The following is a 24,392-nucleotide window of genomic DNA, read 5'->3' as shown; positions in this document are numbered from 1 at the left end:
TTTAAATAAACTATAGACTACCAATCATGTTTAGCTGCTTGGACTTCTTCCACATACTTTTTTCTGATCACTCAAGAACTACAACAGATGAAAGAAAGCCAAATAAGAAAGTAACTAGTTAAAAGAATTAAACTCAACACCCTCAGTTAAAATGTCCAAAGGGCTCTTCTTTTCACAGTGCCTCAGGGTACAAGCTCCAACTTTTAACTACTAATTTGCTTTCTTCTTCACCTTAGGTTTGTGTCACCAGTTTGTATTTAAATTTTTTTGTGTGTGTTTAAAAACAGTGTGGACCATTATTGCCTTTGCTAAGGGGGAAAAAAGAGCTTGTTGCCCAGTAAAATATGGGACAAAAAAAGTGTTTTGGAATTGCTGGTAACCGTAGACTAGAAAACATTTGAAAAACTTTACCTTTAGCTGGCCCAATGATGTAGTGGCAGCTCATTGTCTTACCATGTAAGTGACTAAGGTTCAGGATCAGACAGTAGAGGCTGGACATAGCTGAGGTAACACACCAAAGAAGAGACGGCCAGCCTAACCCCTCACACAGCATCCCTTCCTGGTTACTCCATGGAGTGATAATGATACTGACTTGCCTCATCCTGCCAGTTACTGGCAAGGCACTGCATTGATGGCTCCTAGAAATGGATAGGAGTGATTGGGAATAAAAGGGGGTAAGGGGGGAAAAAAAGGTGGCCATGATGAAGAAATGAGCAAACCCCAGAAACTTTTACCAACTCACTGACAAATCATATACTTTAATATTATAACTATTAGGGGAAAAGAATAAAACAAAAAAAGGAAATAAGGAATGAATAATTACTACCTATTATAATTTATGGAGAGGTCTAAGAATTGAAGTTTGTATCCTGCAAATAATTTCACTATGTTTAATTACAGCAAGTAGATCAATTTAGCTCATAATCCTGTAGCAAAAAAAATAGAGCATTACAATAAAAGCATCTTAAATTCTGGCAAGTAGGCTTTACCTTTTATTGCACCCCAACCATTTCACAATAGCAAAGTTGTTTTACTTACCAAACAATTCCCTGAGCTCCAGATCCTATTGGTTTTAATTGCTGGTAACGTTTTAGTACTGTGAAAGTTGAATCTGCAACTTGCACACTATAAAAATGACTATCACATTTATTGTCACTCATGATGCAGGGCCGCGCAGTTTTCCAAAGACCTGGTACCGTTTGATTTCCTTCAAGAAAAGCAAAATATACATGGATTCTTACTTAAATATACATGTTTATGTGAGATATTTATTCTTATCAATTTTAGTAGCTTATTTCAATTTTTAAAAACTACTCATGGGAATTTTCAGTGAAAATGAAAATTGTGGTATCTTCTGGCACTCAGAGGCACACATATATCATCACAAAGCTATCTGCAGTTATATATTTCTCTTAGATCTGAATAGCCAAAGAGAAGAGAGAGATCTTGGTCAAAAACAGTATGTGGCTTCAGAAGAAAAGAATGGAGGTAGGTAGCAGGGTACTGGCCCAGGACAGGAGTTTTATATTGGCAGAAATAATTGAGACCTAGACCCCATACTTCCTTTGCCTCATCAATGGAATACTGATTTCAACCCCAACACCTAAGATTCTACCCCAGCTACTCTTCCTTTGCCTAGCACTGAATAAGCTCCAGCTCCATGGAGGAAGGAAGGTTGAGTAGGAAGTTTGACTGGCTGTCTCTTCCTTGGTATACCACCTCAAACAGGTCTAACCTCTACTGTCTGATCCTGAACTATAAGATCTGTACCTTGTCAATAACCATCCCAGAACACAGATGGGCAATATGGTTTAAAGTAGAGAGAAGTAGGTACATATGCTAACATTTTTATAAGGTAGGCTAGGAGCCTAATCTATAAATAAATATATATTATTTACATGAAATTACATTCTAGTTTTAAACAAGGAACTTTTTGAATATAATCCACTCCAGAATTGAGGTATGTATGTGTGTATGTTTGTATTACTATAACTATACAATACAGAACAAGTTGTTAAGTTTTACTGAGAAACCTGTTAAGAGACAAACTAACATTGCAACTTGTACCTCAAGAAATCTTGACAGTTTATGAATAAATCCCTTCATTATGAAAGAAAAGAAAGTAATTCTTTTCCTGTAGAATTAAATTTTTTTTGAAATGGAATTTAGCTTTTTCAAAATAATTAATGTATCTATTTTTAGTTTTCAACATTCATTTCCATAAGATTTGAGTTTTAAATTTTCCTCCTTCCTTCCTTTCCCCCTTCCCCAAGACTGATATAGGCTCTACTTATACATTCATATTAAACATATTTTCACATTAGTCCTGATGTAAAGAAGAATCAGAACTAATGGGAGGAAACACAAGAAAGAAGAAACAAAACAACAAAAGAAAAGGAGAGCAAATAGTATGCTTCCATCTGTAATCATACTCCAAAGTTCTTTCTCTGGATGCGGATAGCGTTTTCCATTGTGAGTCTTTTGGAGTTGTCTTAGGTCCTTGTATTGCTGAGAAGAGCTAAGTCTAAGAATTAAATTTTAATAAACTGAAATCCAAGTACCTACCTTTGGAGAAAATAAAGTATAGATATAAAATAAAGTATAACAGCTAGCACTGTTAGTGTTACCATAATAGGATTGTAATCACTATTTTCTTGTTATTAGTTTCCTTATATAATCAGCCTATGTCTCCTATCTGTTTCAACTGGAGGTGGGAGGCACAGTTTCTAAATCATCATTTAATGAATTATACAAATCATAGGTTTAGAGACAAAAGAAGGTACCTCAAAGTTACCTCTAACTTCCTCTAGTCCTTGCTCTCAAGGAGCTCAGTCTAATGAGGAAGGCTACATGAAAATAATTATGTAAAAACATCATATATGGCATGTGTGTGCAAAAACACAAACTTATCCATACATACTATGAATTGGAGATAATCTTGGAGTGAAAGCATTAGCATTAAGAGGATAGGGTTTTGGAAAACATGGGATTACAACACAGTTCTTTAGACTCCAAACCAAGCATTCTTTCAACAGAAACCAGATTGCCTCCTAATGCTACTCTAATGCTGCTTCTTTGTGTAGACTGTTGTTTGGAAGTGATATAGGATTGATTCATCATTAAATCCAACTCCTGGGTGTTCCAAAACTCAGATAAGGAAGTACATAAATTGGCATTCATATCATGATGAATAAGCTTTAGGTAAAAAAAGACCAATGAAAGCATGTATAGCTATGGTCCAAGGACCAGTTCTTATGTTATTAGGTTGACCATAGCAGGAGCTGCCCTCACTTTTTTATTGTCACTGTTGTTTGTCCTCTGTTCTCAAAGGGGACCAATGACATCAGCAAAGTGATGTCTTCACTTGATTTAAGTGAGGCAGGGCCTCATTTAAGTCACCAGCCTCACTCTCTCCTCCAGTCATTTAAACCCAGTGAGTGGCAAGACATAGATCAGAACAACTGGAGATGGCCCCTGATTAAGTGGGAGACCTTAGTCTTTTTAAGCTAAGGTCTCAGTTTGCCTGAGATAACACCCATTCAGTGATGAAGGATAGGTAAGAAATGAGGCAAAGAATGGCCTCTTTTAATTACTCAAAAAGAAAAAATCAAACTGGGAGGGAAAATCACTTTAAAGTTTCTGGCCAGAATGGAAACAATTGCCATCTACACTCACTGTGAGCCAACAAAACCCAATGACCAACTGACGCCTGGGTTGGGGTCCACTACCAGCCGATCAGGGAGAGTCAGAGTGATTTGGATTATGATTCCTTCCATAAGGAGATACGGTTCCCTCTTACCCCCTCAAAGGGTGATAATTTATTTGTTTTAGCTGTAATTTTCAAACTTTCATTTTTGTGTAAAGAAGTCAAATAGTAAATCCAAACAAGGAGCCTACTTCAAGTTAATAGAATTCTATCTTTTCTATAACCAGTTTTTTTTAATCTATAACTTATTTTTAGGATTACCTAAAAAAATGGGGAAAATGTTGCTCTTCCATATCTATTGATAGAATCACTACCCACATCTTTCAGATGAATAATGTAATTTTTAGTGGCTCCCATTCTCACACCGTTTATTTAGCCTGGAGAAGAGAAGACATGGGATACCTAACAGCTGTCTTCAAGCATTTGAAGGGCTCTCATGCAGAGAAGAGATTTGATTTGTCCTGTTTGGTCCCAGAGATAAGAATTGGGGATAATGGATGTAAGTTACAAAGATGCCAATTTAGGTTTCAGGTCAGGAAAATTTTCCCAATAATTAGAACTGTATAAAATTGGAATGGACTACTTCAGGGTGAGTTTCCCCATAATCTCCAACTACAGTATGTTGTACTGAAGATTGTTTTCATGTAAAGGCTGGACCAGATGGCCACTGAAGTTTCTTAAAACCCTCATATTCTGTAATATATACATATACATAAAATTGCAGATAGATAATTAGTCAAGATGATATGTGGGTCTGAATAAATAGAAATACAAAAGAAAAGAGAAGGTACATATTTAACAAACCATCAGATCTAGCCCTGGACACTCTACTCTGACAGTGTTAGCTAGGCAAGGACAGGATGACAGGTGTTGCAGTACAGTGCTGAGTCAAGAAGACCTGAGTTTGAATCCTGACCCAGAAAATTACTAGTTGTGGCAGACTAACTTTGGGCATATAGATTTTTAAAAGGCAAGAAGAAGATAAGGAGCCACAGTAGGAGCTTTCAAAGATGGGAAGAGTACTACAAGAACACATAGTCTCAGAAGCTAAGGGAGCAGAGGGCAGGTTACTATATTGTAAAGAAGTCAAAAAGAATGAAGGCAGAAAAGGTCTTTGGATTTAGTGACCAGGCCATTAATATCTTTGGAAAAAGCAGTTTGAGAAGAATAATGGAGAAGGAAGACAGACTGATTACTGCAGTTGAAGAGTGAACTGTTATTGAGGAAGTGGAAGTGATAAATGCCAATTATGCTTTAGAAGTTGAACAGTGAAAGAGAGAAGATATTGGCTTGAGTAAGTACTTTGGGTTTGGTTTTTTCCCTTTTAGACTAGGAAAGACCCATTTGCAGATGGAGAAAATGGGAATTAGCAGAGCAGATAGTGACAATGCCTGAAAGAAGTAACAACTGGAATTAAGTCAAAGAACAGATGAGATGAAATGGGATTGAGGGAAGGATGAAAGGAAAGAATATCCTTACTGACAGAGATAGAGCAGGAATATTGAAAAGAGAAGTTGTGGAATACATGTTACTTAAGAAGCTAATAATCCACCATATTTTATATAGTGCTTTAAAAATTTAGTCAATAAATAATAAACATGAGATTTTATAGCATCTACATCTTTCAATCAACTACAAAACAGTAAATATGTGGTCTATTATTAATTAAAAAAAACTGAATATTTTATTTCCCCCAATTACATGTAAAGACAATTTTAACATCCATTTAAAAATTTTTTTGAGTTGCAAATTTTCTCCTTCCCTCACCTCTCCCCTCAAGATGTAATTTCATATAGATAATATATGTACAATCATGTAAATGAATATCTTTTCCCCAAAGTTTGTATGTTCCCTACTAATACCTTCATTAAGGGTACTTTCCATTCATGTATAGGTAACTCATAAAGATTTTGTACAGGTAAAAGAAATATTTGTTTTATGAAAAAGATCTGATTCAAGTGGGCAGTCAAGATGGCGGAGTAGAAACAGGACTTTCGCACAACTCTGGCTCCCACCTCCTCCAATTTATGTAAAAAATAACTCTAGAAAAACTTTGGAGCTACAGAACCCACAAAATGACAGAGAAGCTAACCTCCCACTGAGGACAGCAGGGCAGCAAGAGTGCAGCTCTCTGGGAGCCAAGCCCAGCCCTGCGCAAGCTTGGTGTTCCAGCCTCAGGGTGGCCTGAGCATCTGCCAGCTGGAGGGACTTCAGATCACCAGCAGCTGTGGCGGTTTCCAGAATTATCAACCCATAGATGCCAAGGACAAAGTGAGAGGTCAGTGCAGTGTGGACTTTGGGACCTGTAAATCTGGAGTGCGATCCAGCCTTTGCCCCCGGGGTGAGAAGTGACTGAAGTGCAGTGGCCATGCAGCCACCACCTTGTGGTTGCTTCTGAGCTCCTGGTCTGCAGATTGTAGGAGGACCAAGTGACCAGTCTGAGGGGTAATCACTTTTGCTTTAACCTGCTTGGGTGGAGGTCCTGGGGCATGTGAGCAGTCTGCCAGAGCATGTGGAGACTTCAGAGGGGGCAGCCAACTAATAGCTCCAGCAGCTGAGAAAACCCCAGCCTCTGGGATAAAGCTCCCATTTCTGGCAGCAGAGTTCTACTATGGCAAAAGGTTCAAAAGTCAAGTAATTTGAGTGGTAACATGAGCAAGCAAAGGAAGCAAAACAAATAGAGCAACCCAACTTTACACTCCTATTTTGGGGACAAAAAGGATCAAAGCATGGAACAGGAGAAAGACAGCAAAGTCAGAACTCCTGTACCAAAACTTCCAAGAAAAATATGAGCTGGTTACAGGCCATAGAGGAGCTTAAAAATGATTTTGAAAATCAAATAAGAGAAGTGGAGGAAAAATTGGGAAGAGAGATGAGAACAATGCAAGAAAATTATGAAATGAGAGTCAACAACCTGACTGAATAAAATAACACCTTAAAAAATTGACTAACTCAAATGGCAAAAGAGGCTCAAAAAGCCAATGAGGAGAAGAATGCCTTAAAAAGTCAAATTTGCCAGATGGAAAAAGAATCTCAAAGGCTTACTTAAGAGAATCATTCCTTCAGAATTGGATGGGAGCAAATGGAAGCTAGTGATTTTATGAGAAATCAAGATACTATTAAACAGATCCAAACAAATGAAAAAAATCTTCTATTTTTTTTGTGACAATAAAAAAGTGAGGGCAACTCCTGCTATGGTCAACTTAATAACATATGGACTGTTCCTTAGACCTATACATGCTTTCATTGGTCTTTTTTTTTACTTAAAGCTTATTCATCATGATATGAATGCCAATATGAAATATCTCATTGGAAAAACCACTGACCTAGAAAATAGATCGAAGAGAGATAATTTAAAAATTATTGGACTACCTGAAAGCCATGATAAAAAAACAACCTAGAAATCATCCTTCAAGAAATTCTCAAGGAAAATTGCCCTGATGTTTTAGAACCAGAAGTCAAAATATAGGTTTAAAGAGTCCACTGATCACCTCCTGAAAAAAAGATCCCCAAAAGAAAACTCCTAGGAATATTATAGCCAGGTTCTGGAGTTCCCAGATCAAGGAGAAAATATTACAAGCAGCCAGGAAGAAAGAATTTCAATATTGTGGAAACACAATCAGGATAACTCAGGATCTGGCAGCTTCTACATTGAGGGATTGAAGGGCTTGGAATATGATATTCTGGAGGTCAAAGGAGCTGGGATTAAAACCAAGAATCACCTACCCAGCAAAATTGAATTATCATGTTCCAGGGGAAAATATGGTCATTCAGTGGAATGGAGGACTTTCAACCAGAGTTGAATAGAAAATTTGACATTCAGATATAAGAAGCAAGAGAAGCTTGAGAAGGTAAACAGGGAAAAGAAATCATAAGGAACTTATCAAAGTTGAACTACTTATATTCCTACATGGAAAAATTATAATTGTAACTTATGAAACTTTTCTCAGTATGAGAATAGTTGAAGGGAACAGAAATGTGTATATATGTATATATATATGCATGTATATATATGTATGTATATGTGTGTATGTGTATACATACATACATATATGTCTATATAGGAGGGTATATGGGCATATGAATATATATGTGAGTGTGTATATACAGGTATACATAGACAGAGGGCACAGGACCAATTCAATAAGAAGGGATGATACTTAAAAGGTGAAATTAAGAGGTGAGAGAGGAATATAATGAGAGGAGATGGGGAGAGACAGAATGAGGTAAATTATCTCATATAGAAGAGGCAAGGGAAAATTGTTACAATGGAGGGGAAGAACAGGAAGGCAAAAGGGAATGAGTCAACCTTATTCTCATTGAATTTGGCTTAGGGAGGGAATGCCATACATACTAAATAGGGTATCTCACCCTACAGGAGAGTAGAGGGGAAGGGGAAGAGAGGGGGGATAATGGAAGGGAGGGGAGGCTGGGGGGGAGTGAAGTTGGAAGCACCCACTTTTGAAAAGGGACAGGATCAAAGTAGAGAACAGAACAAGTGGGAGGTGGGATAGGAGGAAGGGAAATATACTCAGTCTTTCACAATATATTCACTATGGAAATGTTTCGCATAGCTACACATTTACAACCTATATTGAATTGCTTATCTTCCTGGAGTGGGTGATAAGGGAGGAAGGGAAAGAATCTGGAATCCAAAGTTTTAAAATCAAATAAAAAAAAAAAATATATATATATATATATATATATATATATATAAAATTATTTTACATGTAACTGGGAAATGAGATATACAAGCACTGGGGCATAGAGATCCACTGTGCCCTACTGGAAAGTCGAAGGGGGAATGGGGGAAGATATGGGAGAGAGCAGAATGCAGGAGGGTATATTCAGTGGGAACACTGTTTTGGGGTGGTGGGTATGGAAAATTGGGGAGAAAAATTATAACTCAAAATTTTGTGGAAATGAATGATGCAAACTAAAAAATAAAGAGAAAAAAATAAAAACAAAAAAAAAGAAAAGAAAAAGATCTGATTCACTAGAGCAAAATGCCACCTTAAAATCTCTTTTTTAAAATAAGGCAATCTCCTTCTATATATCAAAATCTGTCTTTATCTTGGTGATGGTATTATAATGGTCATCTGAAGGAACTCTACCAAAGGGAACTGTGAGGAGATAAAGACCACCTACTTTAAAAACTAAAGTAAAGCAGTCTCCAGGCCCCTGTTATCTGGAAGACAGTATTCTGAGGGTCCTGTGAGCTGAGGCATCACTGCCCCTCCATGGACTTCAGTTTCCTCTTCTATAAAAAGGGCTCTGGCCAAGTCACATTCACTGCCAAAACACCCTGGGATCCTGTGACCCCTCTAAATATTATATGATCCGCTAAAGAGTCTGTGATCCTCTCCAAATAATGTGTGTTCCAGTTGGAGCTGCCAAAATGACTTTCTTAAAGCAAGTATTTGACCATTTAACCTTTCCCTTCCCTATTCAATGAAGTGGTACCTTATTATCTCAAGAGTCAAATAAAAACTCTTCAGTTTGGCATGTAAACTTTTCTTTATCTGGACCCATTCTATTTTTCTGCCATACTGTTAACATTACTCCTCTCCCTGGACTCTACAATCCAACCATACCATTGTACTTGTCATCCATAATGTATCACCTCCCTTCTATGTGAATTGGTTATCTTTTATCCCTGGAATCTTGTCCTCTCTCACTGCCACATCTAAAAATCCCTGGCTTCCTTCAAGACACAGCTCAAACAACACCTCTTGCAAGCAGGAGGTCTTTACTGGTCTCACCAGCTGCTAGAATCTTCATCTTTAAGGTTACCTTGTATCTACAATCTCTGTCTTACATATTTTACAGTAAACTTTTCAGAAAACTGAAAGAATTTTTACAAACTGTGTCTCTAATAAAGGTCTCCTTTCTAAAACACATGGAGAACTGAGTCAAATGTATAAGAATACAAAGTCATTGTACTTTGTTTATGATTGGAAACTAATTTCCATTTGAGAAGAGGGTCTTTGGGATTGACTAAATGAATGTACTTCCCATGGGTGGAGTAGTACTTGGAAATTATTGAATTACACTTGGTGAATGCTCTATTTTGAATTCTGCTGTATTTTGATTTTCTCTGTTCTTAATTTGTCACTGAATAAAATGGAGAGCGGCTATGATGGTATTTTGAACCTTTGGAATTTGACTTTGCTTGGCATTACAGTCATTCCCCAATTGATAAATGGTCAAAGGATATTAACAGGCAGTTTTCAGAGGAAGAAATTAAAGGTATTTATAGTAATATGAAAAAATGCTCTAAATCACTACTGATTAGAGAAATGCAAACCAAAACAACTCTTAAGTACCACATTACACCAGTCAGATTGGCTAACATTTCAAAACAGGAAAATTATAAATGCTGCAGATGACGTGGGAAAGTTGGAACACTAATGCATTGTTGGTGGAGTTGTGAACTGATACAACCATTCTGGAAAGCAATGTGGAATTATGCCCAAAGTGCTATAAAACTGTGCATACCCAGCAATACCACTTCTAGGGCTGTATATCCCAAAACAGCATACAAATGGAAAAAGCACCAATATGTACAAAAATATTTCTAGCAGTTCTTTTTATAGTGGTAAAGAACTGGAAATTGAGGAGATGCCCATCAGTTGGGGGAATGGCTGAACAAGTTGTGGTATATGAATGCAATGGAACACTACTGTGCTTATAAGAAATGATGAGCAGGCAGACTTCAGAAAAACCTTTAAAGACTTATATGAACTGATGCTGAGTGAGGGAAGCAGAACCAGGAGAACACTGTACACATCACTGTGTGACGACTAACTTTGATAGTTAGTTCTTCTCAACAATGCAAGGTTCTAAGACAATGCCAAAAGGTTCATGATGGAAAATACTATCCACATCCATAGAAAGAATTATGGAGTCTGACTGCTGATCGAAGCATGATTTGCTCTCTTTTTTGTTTTGTTTCTTCTTTCTTGTGGTTCATTCCATTGGTTTTAATTCTTTGTAACATGACTAATGTGAATGATATTGTAGAGACTATAACAGATTACATGCCGTTTTGTGGAGGGGGGAAGGGAAAGAGGGAGAAATTTGGAACTCAAAAGTTTGTGGAACTGAATGTTATAAACTAAAAATAAATAATTTTGTTTTGTTTTGTTTTTGGAGGGGGGAAGGCAAGGCATTTAGGGTTAAGTGACTTGCCTAAGGTCACACAGCTAGTATGATCAAGTGTCTGAGGCTGGATTTGAGCTCAGGTCCTTCTGACTCCAGGGCCGTTGCTTGATTCACTGTGTGACCTAACTGCCCCAATAAATAAATTTTAAAAAAATGCAAGCTTCTTCAGGGGCAAGGGCTGTTTCTGCATATTTTTTTCGGGGTGGGAGGGAGGGTTTAGCTCAGTGCCTGACACATAGTAAGTGAATGACAAATGGTTACTGATTTAATGAAGTAGAAAGAACCAGGACTGAGTCTTAGTCCCTCTGCTCTCAACTTCCTTCTCTGACTCCCTGAAGTGCATCCCTCACAAGGCTTTGGGGCAGAAAGCAGACAAGGTTGTATAGCTGTTCTAAGGTCTCTTCCAGTTCTAACAGTCTGTGTAATCTGGAAGATTTTAGAAGACCTAGATGTTACTGCCAACTCTGAGGTTCTGCAATCTTAAGGCTATTGGCCAGGCCACTGACTTTCTGTGCAACAAATCACTTATCCTCCATAAGCCTTCTTTTCTACTTCTCCTAAAACAATGAATGATACCCCAACCTCACAAAATAAAAAGAAAGTGTCTCTACATAGACATGCTATGGTCTAAATCCACCAGAGACAGTTCCTAAAAGCAAAAAGGTAGTACAAGAAAGGAATCCAGAAAGCAGCTCCTACCTACTACTGCAGAAGAGGTTAAAAAAAACAAACTAGGAAAAAATAGGAATGATCAAAACACAGAGGCAGACAAACCATAAAGTATCAATGACTGCTACCTCCAAAATCTACAAGTTAAAAATACTACCTGATAAATGCTAGACTCCCTTTTCCACCTAGATGCTAATTTTTCTGATTCCTATTCCCTCTAGAGATAGCCCATAGCCCTGCTACTCTGTAGCCAACTACCACCTTTCCAACAGTTGTTGACCCGGGCATGGCCTCTCAAATAATTTGGATTAGCAGGAAGTTATCAACTACAGTTCTGGTAAAATGAACCATTGGGCCTTACTTACTGTCTTACCATTGCTCCCTAAATTCTACCTGAAGACTCACCATCTGTCCTGCAAAATACCCTCCATATTTATGGGCTTTATCATATGCCTTTGTATATCAACTCTTGGGCTTTCTCATTCACCTGTCACTGTAATGTGACAAAGACCACTGGACCTTTCTATATTCCTTATGTAGAATCCTTTGATATTTGTTATCTATCCCAATAAGAATGCGAGTTCTTTGAGAATAGAACTGCCTAGCTTCCCACTTTGTAAGCCTAGCACTTAGCAGTTTTTTATGCAGAAAAAGTACATAATTATGTTTTTCTATTTCAAAGGCTCTTTTCCAACAGGTATCTCTCATCTAGAGATCAAAATCATTCAATGAAAGACATAAAAATAGCACTGTTCAATGACTCTGATCTCACACATCAGGAGACTATAATATTTGTCACTGATAGAAGAGGTCCAGCATAAAAAATTAATGAATATTTCTTTGTGGATTATGAGTTTCTCTAGCTGGTCTTAATAGCAGATGACATTGTACTGGTTGCACTAAATCCTAAAACAGAGCTTCCTGGAAGAAATCTGCAACCACTCAATAGTATGGTTTGACCATCTGTAAGGACCAACTAAGGGAATGAAGAGTGGAAAAAGAGGCGTCTTTTGAATGCCAACATTAGACCAGTATTGCTGTATGTAAGCAAGACAAGGAATAGAACAACCCTAAGAACTTTAAAAAAAAAAAAAAGAGAGAGTATAACGCTGAATGCAATGGAGAAGCATATGAGTGTTAGCAAGTTGTAACATATAATGAATGAGGACCTTTGAAGAACGTGAGTAAAAAGTATCATCAAGGAAATGTATGATAAGAAGACAAGGTGGGCTGGTTATATAGCAAAGGTAAGGAATAAGAATAGATAGCCAATGTTTCACTGGAGCCCTTACGACATTAGAAGAAATTGAAAAAGTCCTCCGACATACTGAGTAAGCTTCTTAGAAGGACTTGGACAAGAACTGCACAGGATGAACAGGCAGAAGTGGAGTGCACTCTGCATTGCTGCTGGGAACTGACTGATATGATCACATATCCATCTGAGTATTTGAGTTTAAAGATCTGCACAGAGCTTTTCCCATAACCTTGTGATATCCTGGCAATGCAGGTGGTGTGATCCTCATTTTACAGAGGAAGAAACAGGCTAAGTCCATGTCAACAGGTTGAAGGTGTAAAACCCAGGGCTGAACCTAGGTATTCTAATTTTGAATCCGAATTTTGCTTGTTTCCCCCAATTAGACCGAGTTTCCTGAGGACAAAGAGGTATCTTTTATCTTTTTTTTTTGTATCCCCAAGTCTTAGAATATGGGTGATACTTAATAATAATAACTGACTAATAATAAAAAGTTATAGCTGACAGCTACATAGTTTTAGGGTTTACAAAGCATTTTATACCCATTACCTGTGCTGTCTTATTGTATCATTTCAAATATCCTTCACTATTTGAAGTCCTCAGTTTTCCTGAGCTTTTGCCAACCTGACCCTGTTACCCATCATCTCTGGGTAATCAACCATCTACCTTTCTTCCAGTTCTTGAATGACTAAAGTTGGAAGAAGTAATAACACCTGCTCACTAGGCCCATTACAAATTGGCTCTCTAACCTCAGTTGACCATATGATTAAGGTTAGATTAAGAAGCAGAACAAGAAGGATGTGTCTAGAAATGACAAGGGAATAGGGAGTTGGCACTTGAGCTAGCTACCTCAGAAAAGGAAAAAGAGAATTGAAATAACTTGTCTAAGATCATACATCTCTGGGACTTGAACCCAAGTTTCCCAACTTCTAGTCCAGTGATGTTTATATGACAGTATTTCCAAGTACTGGCTGCTTCCATGACCATTAAAGAAAATACCCACAAATGGTGCTTGGAAAATGGACATATTAACTAACACAAATAATGGTCTATTTAGCTTGAAGAGGTAAAACACTGGCTGAAGCTTGGATATTTTTATACTTTGTATAACAAAAATTATGGGATTTGATCTAATTCTTCATTTCTCCCAGAATGAAAGCCAGAATCACTTACAAGAACTTGGAGCAGAATGTACCAGCTTCAACTATTAACAGCTGATAGAAACACAGTGCCTCTCAGCCATTTAGGTCAGGAGTGGGGCATAGTTTTTCAAATCTATTTTCCTCTGTTTTATTGCTCAACACTAACAATTAGTTTTAACTACAGAGCAATTTTATGAGGAATAAAAATTGAGGTGTTAGAGTTAGTCAGTTTAACTATATTAAAAAGAATCACATCAAAGTTAAACTTCCAAGCAGCAAATTAAAATTCAATAAACATTTATTAAGTGCTTAATGTATGACAGAAACTGTAGGATAGGAAAAAAGGGACTGACCCTATGATTTCAAAGGTAGAGAACTCCCCTTTAATTAAACTTCCTCTACCAAGGCAGGCTGACACCTCTTCAATGTATAATCTTAGAGATTCCTTAGAATACTGAAAAGTTAAATGACATGTTCAGGGTCACACAACTAGTACTTGTGTGTCAGAGGCAGGACTTGAATCCAAGTTTTTCTGGCTTTAAGAATGGCCATCTACCATACCTTTCTGCCCATTCAGGGACTATGCTAGAAAAAAAGTACTTGGGAAGAGGTTTAGAAGACAGACACCGAGTTCAATAGGCAGCTCTTAGCTATCTGGAGATGCACTAAGAGCTTTCTATACCATTCTTCATTCCCATAGGAATCATACAATGTTAGCATTAGAAGGGGTCTTAAATATAATGCAGTAAAATCTCTAGCCTCAAGGAGAACCCTTCTTGCAGTATGTTAGAGAACTCTATTGCTTAGAAAGCTCTTGATATGGTGGGCCAAAATTATATTCTATAATTTAAATTGGTTTAGAAATTTCAAGAACACAAAATAAGTCTAATTTTTCATCTATGAAACAACCCTTCATACATCTGAATTTAGCTACCACATCAACTCTTTATCTTCTCTTACCTAAACTAAACATAGCCTATTCCTTCAACCATTAGTTAGGCATGGTTTCTTCAGCATACTGTATCCTTTCTCTGGATACATGCTGATCGACATGTCAATGTTGCCCTTAAAATATGATAAAGAGACATATGATTTCTTCTATCAGATCAGAATATAGTGGGACTGTCAGTTAAATGTATATATACTCTCCTGCTAAGGTAGCTTATGATTATTCATTTTGTAGCCACATCATAGTGTCTCTCAAATTAAAATTCTTATTTCTCTTCTTAGGCTCTGCCCCCATGTACACACTTACTGCTGAGAAATCTTTTCTCTCTCATTCTATACTTATACAACTGATTTTAAAAAAAGCTTAAATGTAGGCTTCATATTTACCTCTGTTCCATTTTGGGGTGTTCCATCCCAGTAAAAATCATCTTCCTAAGTTGAAATCCAGCCTCAGGCACTTACTGGCTATGAGCCCCTGAGTAAGTCACTTCACCTCTACTTGCCTCAATTTTCTGTAGAATCTTATCTGTAAAAATAGGTATAATAACAGCACCTACTTTGAAAAGTTGTGAGAATTAAATTTTAGCACACTGCCTGGCACACATTAGGCACTATATAAATGTTAGCTATTATTATTATTATTGTTCTGTCCTGTGGAGAGGTCTTAATTCCTTTACTATAGTAAATGTGAGAAGCCAGAATACTAAGTGACTGAGAACTCTATAGTGTTTTCTAAACATTATTTTCTTTTTTTTTTAGAGGGCAATTGGGGTTCAGTGACTTGCCCAAAGTCATACGGCTAGTGTTAAGTGTCTGAGGCCAAATTTGAACTCAGGTCCTCCTGACTCCAGGGCTGGTGCTCTGTTTACTGCGCCACCTAGCCGCCCCTATAAACATTATTATCATTGTGCTCTAAAAGATGAAATTACTTTCCTAAATCTTTGGTCAAGGAACTTTCCATTTTAAAAACCTGGTTATCAATTTGGACTATACTATACTAGAGACATCGAAATTATAGATGTTTGGGTTGAATCTATACTCATCCTAGTCTACCACCCAGGAGTACTGGGAGTGTGGAGTGGCTAAATCCTTACTATGAACTTGATTTAAATCTGTGCCTTGTTTCACTCCATACAAACTACAGCATTGGGGGAAAGAGGTTGAACCCTATTTAATGTAGGTTTTATTGTGTCTATAAGGATGACACAAGTAGGTAAAATAAAAAGTAAGTGTGAGTGCGCACACACACACACAGGCAAAACACCTCTTTTCTCATCTACTACTGCTCTTATCCCTATCCTTTTATTACACTGGGTTCTTTTATATTGTGTTTCTATCAAGACTACCTTCTCCCCAAAGAGCAGTTAAAATTAATTTGCTAAATAATGGCAAATAGGTCAAAAATATCTTTAGCCCAATAACATTTTTGTGGTCCACTGGATAGTTGTTCTTCTCTAAACTACAATGATCTTCTGTTTCCTTTAGAAATATATTAATTAGTTCAACATTTCAAGGAACTGTGACTGCACAATTTGGGCATTTGATCCACCAAAGCAGATCCTCAACTCTTTCACGCCTCAATGGATGGTTTTATGAGTTGCTGTACCAAAAACAAAATAAACAAATTGGAAATCCCAATCATATGGTAGCCAACTTTCTGATGATGAGCCTTTCCAAATTTTCTAGATTGGTTCCAGTCAACAGGCAAAAATTGTGTTGCTGAACTAATATCCCAAGCCTTTCTAGTTTAGTGGGACTTGTAGTAACTTTCATTCTGTTGTTACAGTCTTATAGAATCTAGAGTCATCTCTACACATGACAGGTATCAGAATAGGGCTGTAGTGGAAGGGCAATAAATAGTATACCTATTTATGTACTAAATATACATTATCTGCAAAATCTAACTGAAAGGGAGTGTATGAATTAGTAGAATGACTAGTTAATATATGAACAGCTCTGAGAAACAATAAACAAGATAAGAAAACCTAAAAAGCACATTTTTATAACCTAGAATGTCCTTAACTCATAAGAGGAGTAGCAAGAACACTGAACCAAGGGCAGTAACCTTGAGTGTTAGTCTCCACTCAGCTACTGCTCAATTCAAGATGTCATTTAAATGTGGTGGTCTCAGTTTCTTCATCAACAAAATGAGGGTACTAGACTAAATTTTTAAGACCCATTTCAACTGCAAAATTTTGATTCCAGATATTTGTTAAGACTGAAGAAAATGGGCGGAGCCAAGATGGCGGAGTAGAAGCAGGACCTCCCCGCTGCTCCGGCTTCCACCTTCCCCAATCCATGTAAAAAGGGGACTCTAAACAAACTTTGGAGCTGCAGAATCCACAAAATGACACAGAGAAGCTAACCACCCTCTGAGGACAGCACAGCAGGCCAGCAGGAATCAGCCAGCACAGCACTATGGGAGTCCAGCCCAGCCCCACACCGAGGCTTTAGCCCCAGGGAGGGCCTGACCAGCCGCTGGCTAGAGGGACTCCAGATCACCAGCAGCTGTGGTGGTTTCCAGAATTATCAACACATAGATTCGAAGGACAAAGTGAGAGGTCAGTGCAGTCTGGACTTTGGGAGCAGTAAGTGGGAGTGCAGCTTTTGCCCCCGGAGCGAGAAGCCACTGAGATGCCAGCCAGCACCATGGCAGCTTCAGCTCCTGGACTGCAGAGTGTAGGGGGACCAAGCAACAGTCTGAGGGGTAAGTGCTCTTGCTTTAACCTGCTTGGATCTGGATTGCAGTCTAGGGTGGTGGTCCTGGGGTGTATGTCCAGCTTGCCAGAGAGTGTGAAGGCCTCAGAGAGGGCACCCATCTAATACCTCTGGCAACTGAGAAAACCCCAGCGTCTGGGACTAAAGTTCCCCTGTCTGGTGGCAGTCCTACTGTGGCAAAAAGCCCAGGGGTCAAGTGACTGAGGGGCGACATGACCAGGCAAAGGAAACAAAGCAGACAGAAGATTCCAACATTACACTCCTATTTTGGGGACAAAAAGGAGCAAAGCATGGAACAGGAGGAAGACAGTGAGGTCAGAACTCCTGCACCAAAAGCTTCAAAGGAAAATATGAGCTGGTGACAGGCCATAGAGGACCTTAAGAAGCAGATATGAGAAGTGGAGGAAAAATTGGGAAGAGAAATGAGAACAATGCAAGAAAATTATGAAATGAGAGTCAACAGCCTGACTGAGGAAAATAACACCTTAAAAAACAGACTGACTCAAATGGCAAAAGAGGCTCAAAAAGATAATGAGGAGAAGAATGCCTTAAAAAGCCAAATTTGCCAGATGGAAAAATAATCTCAAAAGCTCAACGAGGAGAATCACTGCTTCAGAATTAGATTGGAGCAAATGGAAGCTAATGACTATGAGAAATCAAGATGCTTTGTTAAACAGATCCAAACAAATGAAAGAATAGAAGGCAATGTGAAATATCTCATGGGAAAAAACACTGACCTGGAAAATAGATCCAGGAGAGAGAATTTAAAAATTATTGGACTACCTGAAAGCCATGATCAAAGTAAGAACCTAGAAATCATCTTCCAGGAAGTTCTCAAAAAAACTGCCCTGATGTTTTAGAACCAGAGGGCAAAATAGAGGTCGAAAGAATCCACTGATCACCTCCTGAAAAAGATCTCAAAAAGAAAACTCCTAGGAATTGTATAGCCAGGTTCCGGAATTCCCAGATTAAGGAGAGAATATTATAAGCAGCCAGGAAGAAACAATTTGAATATTGTGGAAACACAATCAGGATAACCCAGGATCTGGCAGCTTCTACATTGAGGGATCAAAGGGCTTGGAATATGATATTCTGGAGGGCAAAGGAGCTGGGATTAAAACCAAGAGTCACCTACCCAGCAAAACCGAGTATCATGTTTCAGGGGAAAATATGGTCATTCAGCGGAATAGAGAACTTTCAAGCATTCTTGCTGAAAAAACCAGAGTTGAACAGAAAATCTGACATTCAGATACAAGAAGCAAGAGAAGCATGAGAAGGTAAACAGGGAAAAGAAATCATAAGGAACTTATCAAAGTTGAACTATTAACATTCCTACATGGAAAAACAATAATTGTAACTAATGAAACTTTTCTCAGTAGTTGAAGAGAATAGAAAAAAAAATATATATATATGACTATATATGAGGGTATATGGGCATATGAATACATATGTGAATGTGTGTATATATACTTACAAGTATACACTGATATAGGGCACAGGACCAATTTAACAGGAAGGGATGATACTTAAAAGGTGAAATTAAGAGGTGAGAGAGGAATATAATGAGAGGAGATGGGGAGAGACAGAATGGGGTAAATTATCTCATACAGAAGAGGCAAGGGAAAATGGTTACAATGGAGGGGAAGAATAGGAAGGCAAAAGGGAATGGGTCAACCTCATTCCCATTGAATTTGGCTTGGGGAGGCAATGAAATACACACTAAATAGGGTATCACCCTCCAGGAGAGTAGGGGGGAAGGGGATTAGAGGGGGGATGATGGAAGGGAGGGCAGGCTGGGGGGGAGGGAAGTTGGAAGCATGCACTTTTGAAAAGGGACGGGATCAAAGCAGAGAATAGAACAAGTGGGAGGTGGGATAGGAGGGAGGGAAATATAGTCAGTCTTTTACAATATATCTACTATGTTAATGTTTTGCATTAGCCACACATGTACATTGCATACTGAACTGCTTATCTTCCCAGTAAGGGTGGGTGACAAGGGAGGAAGGGAACGAATCTGGAATTCAAAGTTTTAAAATCAAATATTCAAATATATATATATATTATTATTAATACTATTTTACATGTAATTGGGAAATAAGATATACAGGCACTGGGACATAGAGATTCACTGGAAAAGTTGAAAGGGGTATGGGAGAAAATAAGGGAGAGAGCAGATTGGAGGAGGGGATATCCTGTGGAACTGCTATTTTGGGGCGATGGGTAGGGGAAAAACAGGGAGAAAATTTGTAACTCAAAATCTAGCGGAAATGTATGATGTAAATCAGAAGTTAATAAAGCATTTGAAAAAAAAAGACTGAAGAAAATGTTTAATATATCAAGTTTTAGCACAGGAATGGAACATTAGCTAGTCTCACCCTCCCCCCCTTTTTTTTTTTATCATTTCTCAGAATGATTTATGTCCAGAGAGTTGAAATCACCCTCCCTAGGTTATACAGCAAGTTTCATCTGCTTTTGTTTTGTAACGAACTATAGTATGAGAATTAATCATTCTTTAAACATAATCATAGTCACTGAATCAAAGTTCAATTGTATGTAGAATTCTGGATTAAGGTCCTTCCCCCACCCCAGCCCTCAATGGGATAAGAAGGTGTGGAGCCCACAACTGGTTGCTTTTCAGAATCAAATGTGTAAATCCACTTAACTTTAGTTTTTCAATCTACAAATTGAGGGTAATGATACTTGTGCTAGCTACCTATTCATAGGGTAGTTCTGAGGAAAGCTCTCTACAAACTCTGAAGCACTCTATGCATTTGAGTTTCAAGTTTAATGTTCGACATATTTCCAGATGACAACCATAAATTAATAGAAAACTGTTAATACCTATTAACAGTTGACATTTATACAGTACTTTAAAAATTCACAAACTTCTTGATATACATGACTTCATCTTATTCTCACAACTCTGTGAGTGAATACAGCTTATTATTTCCATTTTACAGATTAACCCATTAAGTCAGAAATATTAAGTAATTTGTTCACAGGCACATAGCCAGTGTAGGAAAACAAGATTCAAATCGCAATTCCGAGCTTTTCCCAATATTGTTACAAGAAACTTACTACTTTTTTTATTTCCTCAACATTGTTTCCTTCTTTCCTTATGAAACAATGAAAGTATGTTGGAGGCATGCAGAAAGACAAAGCACCCTACTTCACTGCTGATGGTATGAATTAGGATGGAATTATTCAAGAAAAGCAGATAAATCGTTTATGGTTTTTTACTCAGAAATCTCAATACTGGATGTATATTCTAAGGAAGTCAATGACAGAAAGGACCCAAATGTATCAAAATCTTCACAGTAGTAGTATTTTTAATAGTTAAAAAGTAGAAAGAAACTATGTGCCCAATGACTAGGGAATGGCTAAAAGAAGAGTTGGTATATAAATGTAGTGAGATAATACACCAGAAGGAATGGAAAACATGCAAAATTAGGTGCAACGTGGAAAGACCTTTAGTCAAGAAAACCAAACCCCTCCCAAATTTACAAGATTCCTCATCTATAAAATGAAAGAACAGGACTTGATGGCCTCTTAGTTCTCTTCCAGTTCTAAATTTATGATCCTAAGTCACACTGTGTATTAAAGGTAACACTAAAAGGCAGCAAAACTAAAGTTAAATATAATAAACAAGGTTGATTTCAAATGACTAGAGCTAAAGCGTACATCCTTAATTTTTGTTAAACACTAAACCACAAAAATGGAAAATGACATGTATTGTCAATTTGAATCACTATATTAGGTAGCCATTGCTTAACTTTTTATAGGGAACTATGGGGCAGAGTTTTGAGGAAGTCATCCTAACAAAATACCTCGATATAAGAAATTAAAAAAAAAAAGAATATGTGAAAGTACCTGGTTTAGTAAGGGAATATTTAAAACAAAGTTAAATGTACATCAAATGCTACTTTAAAATTTAACTTCTTCAAGCATTAAGGAAATTGATAGTTTAAAAGGTGAGTTATTTTCAAGGGGATCTGACTTTTCAAATTTAAACAAATACAAATAGAAAAATCCGAAAAAATCTGCATGGTTTCCTTCCCTCCCTTAACTTGGAAAAATTTCAAAAATTTTAGACAATAATTTAGAATCTTACAGTTAATAGCATATAAGAACCTCCATCTAATCACTATTACAATTCAGTCACTAAGGTGGCTATGTAAAAAAAAAGATATCCTATTTCCATATACTTAGAAAAAACAGGGTTCACAACTATTAGATCAGCAATATTATAATGAAAAAAAGTTGGAATTTAAGCCTGAATTGTGCTTAGCTTTGGAAACTTTGGTAGAGGCTGATAAATGCTCCATATGTGACATTTGGATTAATGAATTTCAAATGCTATGAAATGGAACAAATGTGATTTGAATTACTACTGAGACAAATATGAATTTACCTAATATTTAAGCGGTGTGATAATTTGATTTGATTTAAATTGGTAACAGTTTGAGAATAAAATGTGATATATTCAAGAAAATAAAGATTTCCCAGGGAAGACTATGCTAAAATGGAATTTTTAACTTATAAGGAGATCTCTGAAAGGAAAAAAAAGACTGCACAGAAAAAAGAAAGAACCTTGACTGAATCAGGGTTAAATGCTCTCTTGCATTGTAGCAAATTACTGGCTAAAAGACTGTCAACGTTAACATTCATCTCACTGCTGGTTCTGGAAATTTACCAACAAAAGGAAATGTATCAAGATCTAAAAAGTGGCAACAAATTAGAATGAATTTCACTGTGCTAAAGAGCCATAAAGAGCCAGAACTGGGGGTGAGGGGGGGAACTTAAAGGTCACAGTTAAATCCACATAAAAATCTGAAATAAGATATTTAAATTAAGAGCCAAAGCATTTCTCTTCTTAAACAGTCCTAAGTCTCTGCCTGGAATTAGTAGACAAGGTTCTTCCTGGAAGACATTTTCTGCTTCACTCACTAAGATAGTCTACCAGGTTCCCTAGCAAGAAACTGGGAACAGATCCAATTCAAGATGTTCAAAATGTACTAATGTAGATGAGGGGTCCACAGAAACTAAATTAGCAATAATGAAGCCCAAGGCCTCACTCCCTCATTCCAGCCCTCTCCAAATCCTGTTCGGCACACATATTCTGAGAAACTGATGGATGGTAAGGTTCCTAGGAGATATGCCAAGATGGTCTGAGCAGGGTTTTGATTCTCCATTCTGCTTCTTACTAAACTGTGCGATTTGGGGCATATCATTTAAGATCTCTGAACCATAGTTCCCTACTCTGTAAAATGGGAATAACATTTGCTCTACCTACTTTCCAGGGCTGTTGGGAGTCAAAGACTTTACACACTAGTACTAATGTGAATTATGGTCACTTATGGCTGAGTCTGCTATCCAATACAATTCTTCAATAATAACTGAAGAAATTGGGGAGGAGACTTCAAACAAGGTGACTTTAATGTAGGTGACAAGTAGATTTTCCTCATTTTACCTTTTCACTGAATGAATAAGTGAGGGACGAAAAACACAAGTGCTTCTGTCTTCAAGATCAAGTATAGGTGTGTGGAGTGGGAGGCAGTGGTCCCCAGGGAGGCTCCAGATGGGGGGAGGGGGAAGGAGGGAGCCCAAGAATAGCAGCTGGGAAGGGAGGCACCAGGGCGGGACACTGGGGTACCTGTGTGTCCGGCAGCCCCAAGGGGGTTGGGCTGCGAAGATCTGGGGCTAGAGGGGCTCTGGGATCATTGAGTCCAAACCCCTCGTCTTACCGTGCCCAAGAGAGGGGCAGGCAGGGGCTGGCCCAAGGTCACGCAGGCAGGCGGGGCGGGAGAAGCGGCGCTGGGGTCCCGCCTCGCGATGGTGCGCCCCGGACCCGGTCTTGGCCCTGCTCCGCGGCGCTGGCACGAGAGCGGGTCCCTCCGGCGCCTCCGACAGACAGAATGCGGCACTCTCCGGGCGGGGAGGAGGAGCGGGGCGCGGTGCCAGGAGCAGCCGGCCTCCCGGGGCCCGCAGCCTGCCCGGCCCTGCCCTGACCGCCGCAGCCCCCCTGGGCCCCGCCGCAGGCTCGCGCCCTCCCTCATCCCCTCCCCCTCCTCCAGGGAGGACCCAGCGCCTCACACCCCCCTTCCCCCCAGGTCCCGGCCCCCGGCTCTCAGCCCAGCGCTCGCGCCCCGGCCCGGCCACTCCCCGCCTCCGTGTCGCCTCACCTGCCCTCCCCGCGGCTGACCGGGCCGGCGGGCGGGCGGCGCTCAGGGCTCAGCCCCAGCTCCCGGGCCGCCGCCGCCGCCGCAGTCGGTGCGAGGCTGAAGCTGGGAGCCTAGCTCAGGCCCTTCCGCTCATGGCTCCGTCTTCAGCGGCCGGGGGCCCAGCTTGGCGGACCGACGGTCACCGCGGCCAATCACTGAGCGCGAAGCGAGGCCCGGCGCAGCCAATCCTGAGAGAGGGCGGGGCCCTGGAGCCGGGGCTGCCGGGAGGGCAGCCTCTGGCCCGAGGTGTGGCTGGACTGGACTGGAGGGGCTGTGGTGGACTTCTACTTGCAGGTGTTCTGGACTTTCCTTGGAAGTGAACATTGATCCCATCACCTTCGATGGATAGAGAGGGCAAATTATCTCAACGTCACCCAGACAATGTGGGGACAGCTAGACACCAGAATTCAGTTGTCTTGCTTGCCTAATAGTTCATTCATTCGACCAGCATTGATGAATCACTTGCTATGGACCAGATACTGTTCTGCGCCCTCTGCTTTTTTTTCCCCTACATGTTTCTTGTTAAACTCATCAGCTCTCATAGGTTCAACAATTACCTCTGTGCAGAGATG

At 39.0% G+C, this 24,392-nt stretch overlaps 1 protein-coding gene across 4 annotated transcripts in view; it reads right to left on the bottom strand.

The window, feature by feature from the left end:
- Positions 1-23,934, bottom strand: part of MAPK9 (mitogen-activated protein kinase 9) — a 56,944-nt gene extending 33,010 nt beyond the window's left edge. For 3 of the 4 annotated variants that reach the window (XM_069077527.1, XM_069077525.1, XM_069077528.1), the window contains exons 1-2: positions 23,782-23,934; positions 1,039-1,207 (exon numbers count right to left, since the gene is read on the bottom strand). In XM_069077527.1, the coding sequence (XP_068933628.1) occupies positions 1,039-1,160 (122 nt within the window). In that variant the 5' untranslated portion in view covers positions 1,161-1,207; positions 23,782-23,934. Of the gene's footprint in view, positions 1-1,038; positions 1,208-15,268; positions 15,290-23,781 lie in introns of those variants that run through there. The other variant, XM_069077526.1, reaches the window with a different exon arrangement.
- Between the last annotated feature and the right edge of the window lie 458 nt (positions 23,935-24,392).

The sequence above is a fragment of the Petaurus breviceps genome, unplaced genomic scaffold, assembly GCF_028583685.1.
Source record: "Petaurus breviceps papuanus isolate PSGF00001 unplaced genomic scaffold, PetGlider_PUasm1.0 90994, whole genome shotgun sequence".
In the NCBI taxonomy this organism is placed as follows: domain Eukaryota; kingdom Metazoa; phylum Chordata; class Mammalia; order Diprotodontia; family Petauridae; genus Petaurus; species Petaurus breviceps.
Note: the sequence above shows the minus strand (reverse complement) of the source record. Positions and strands in the feature narration are given on the sequence as shown.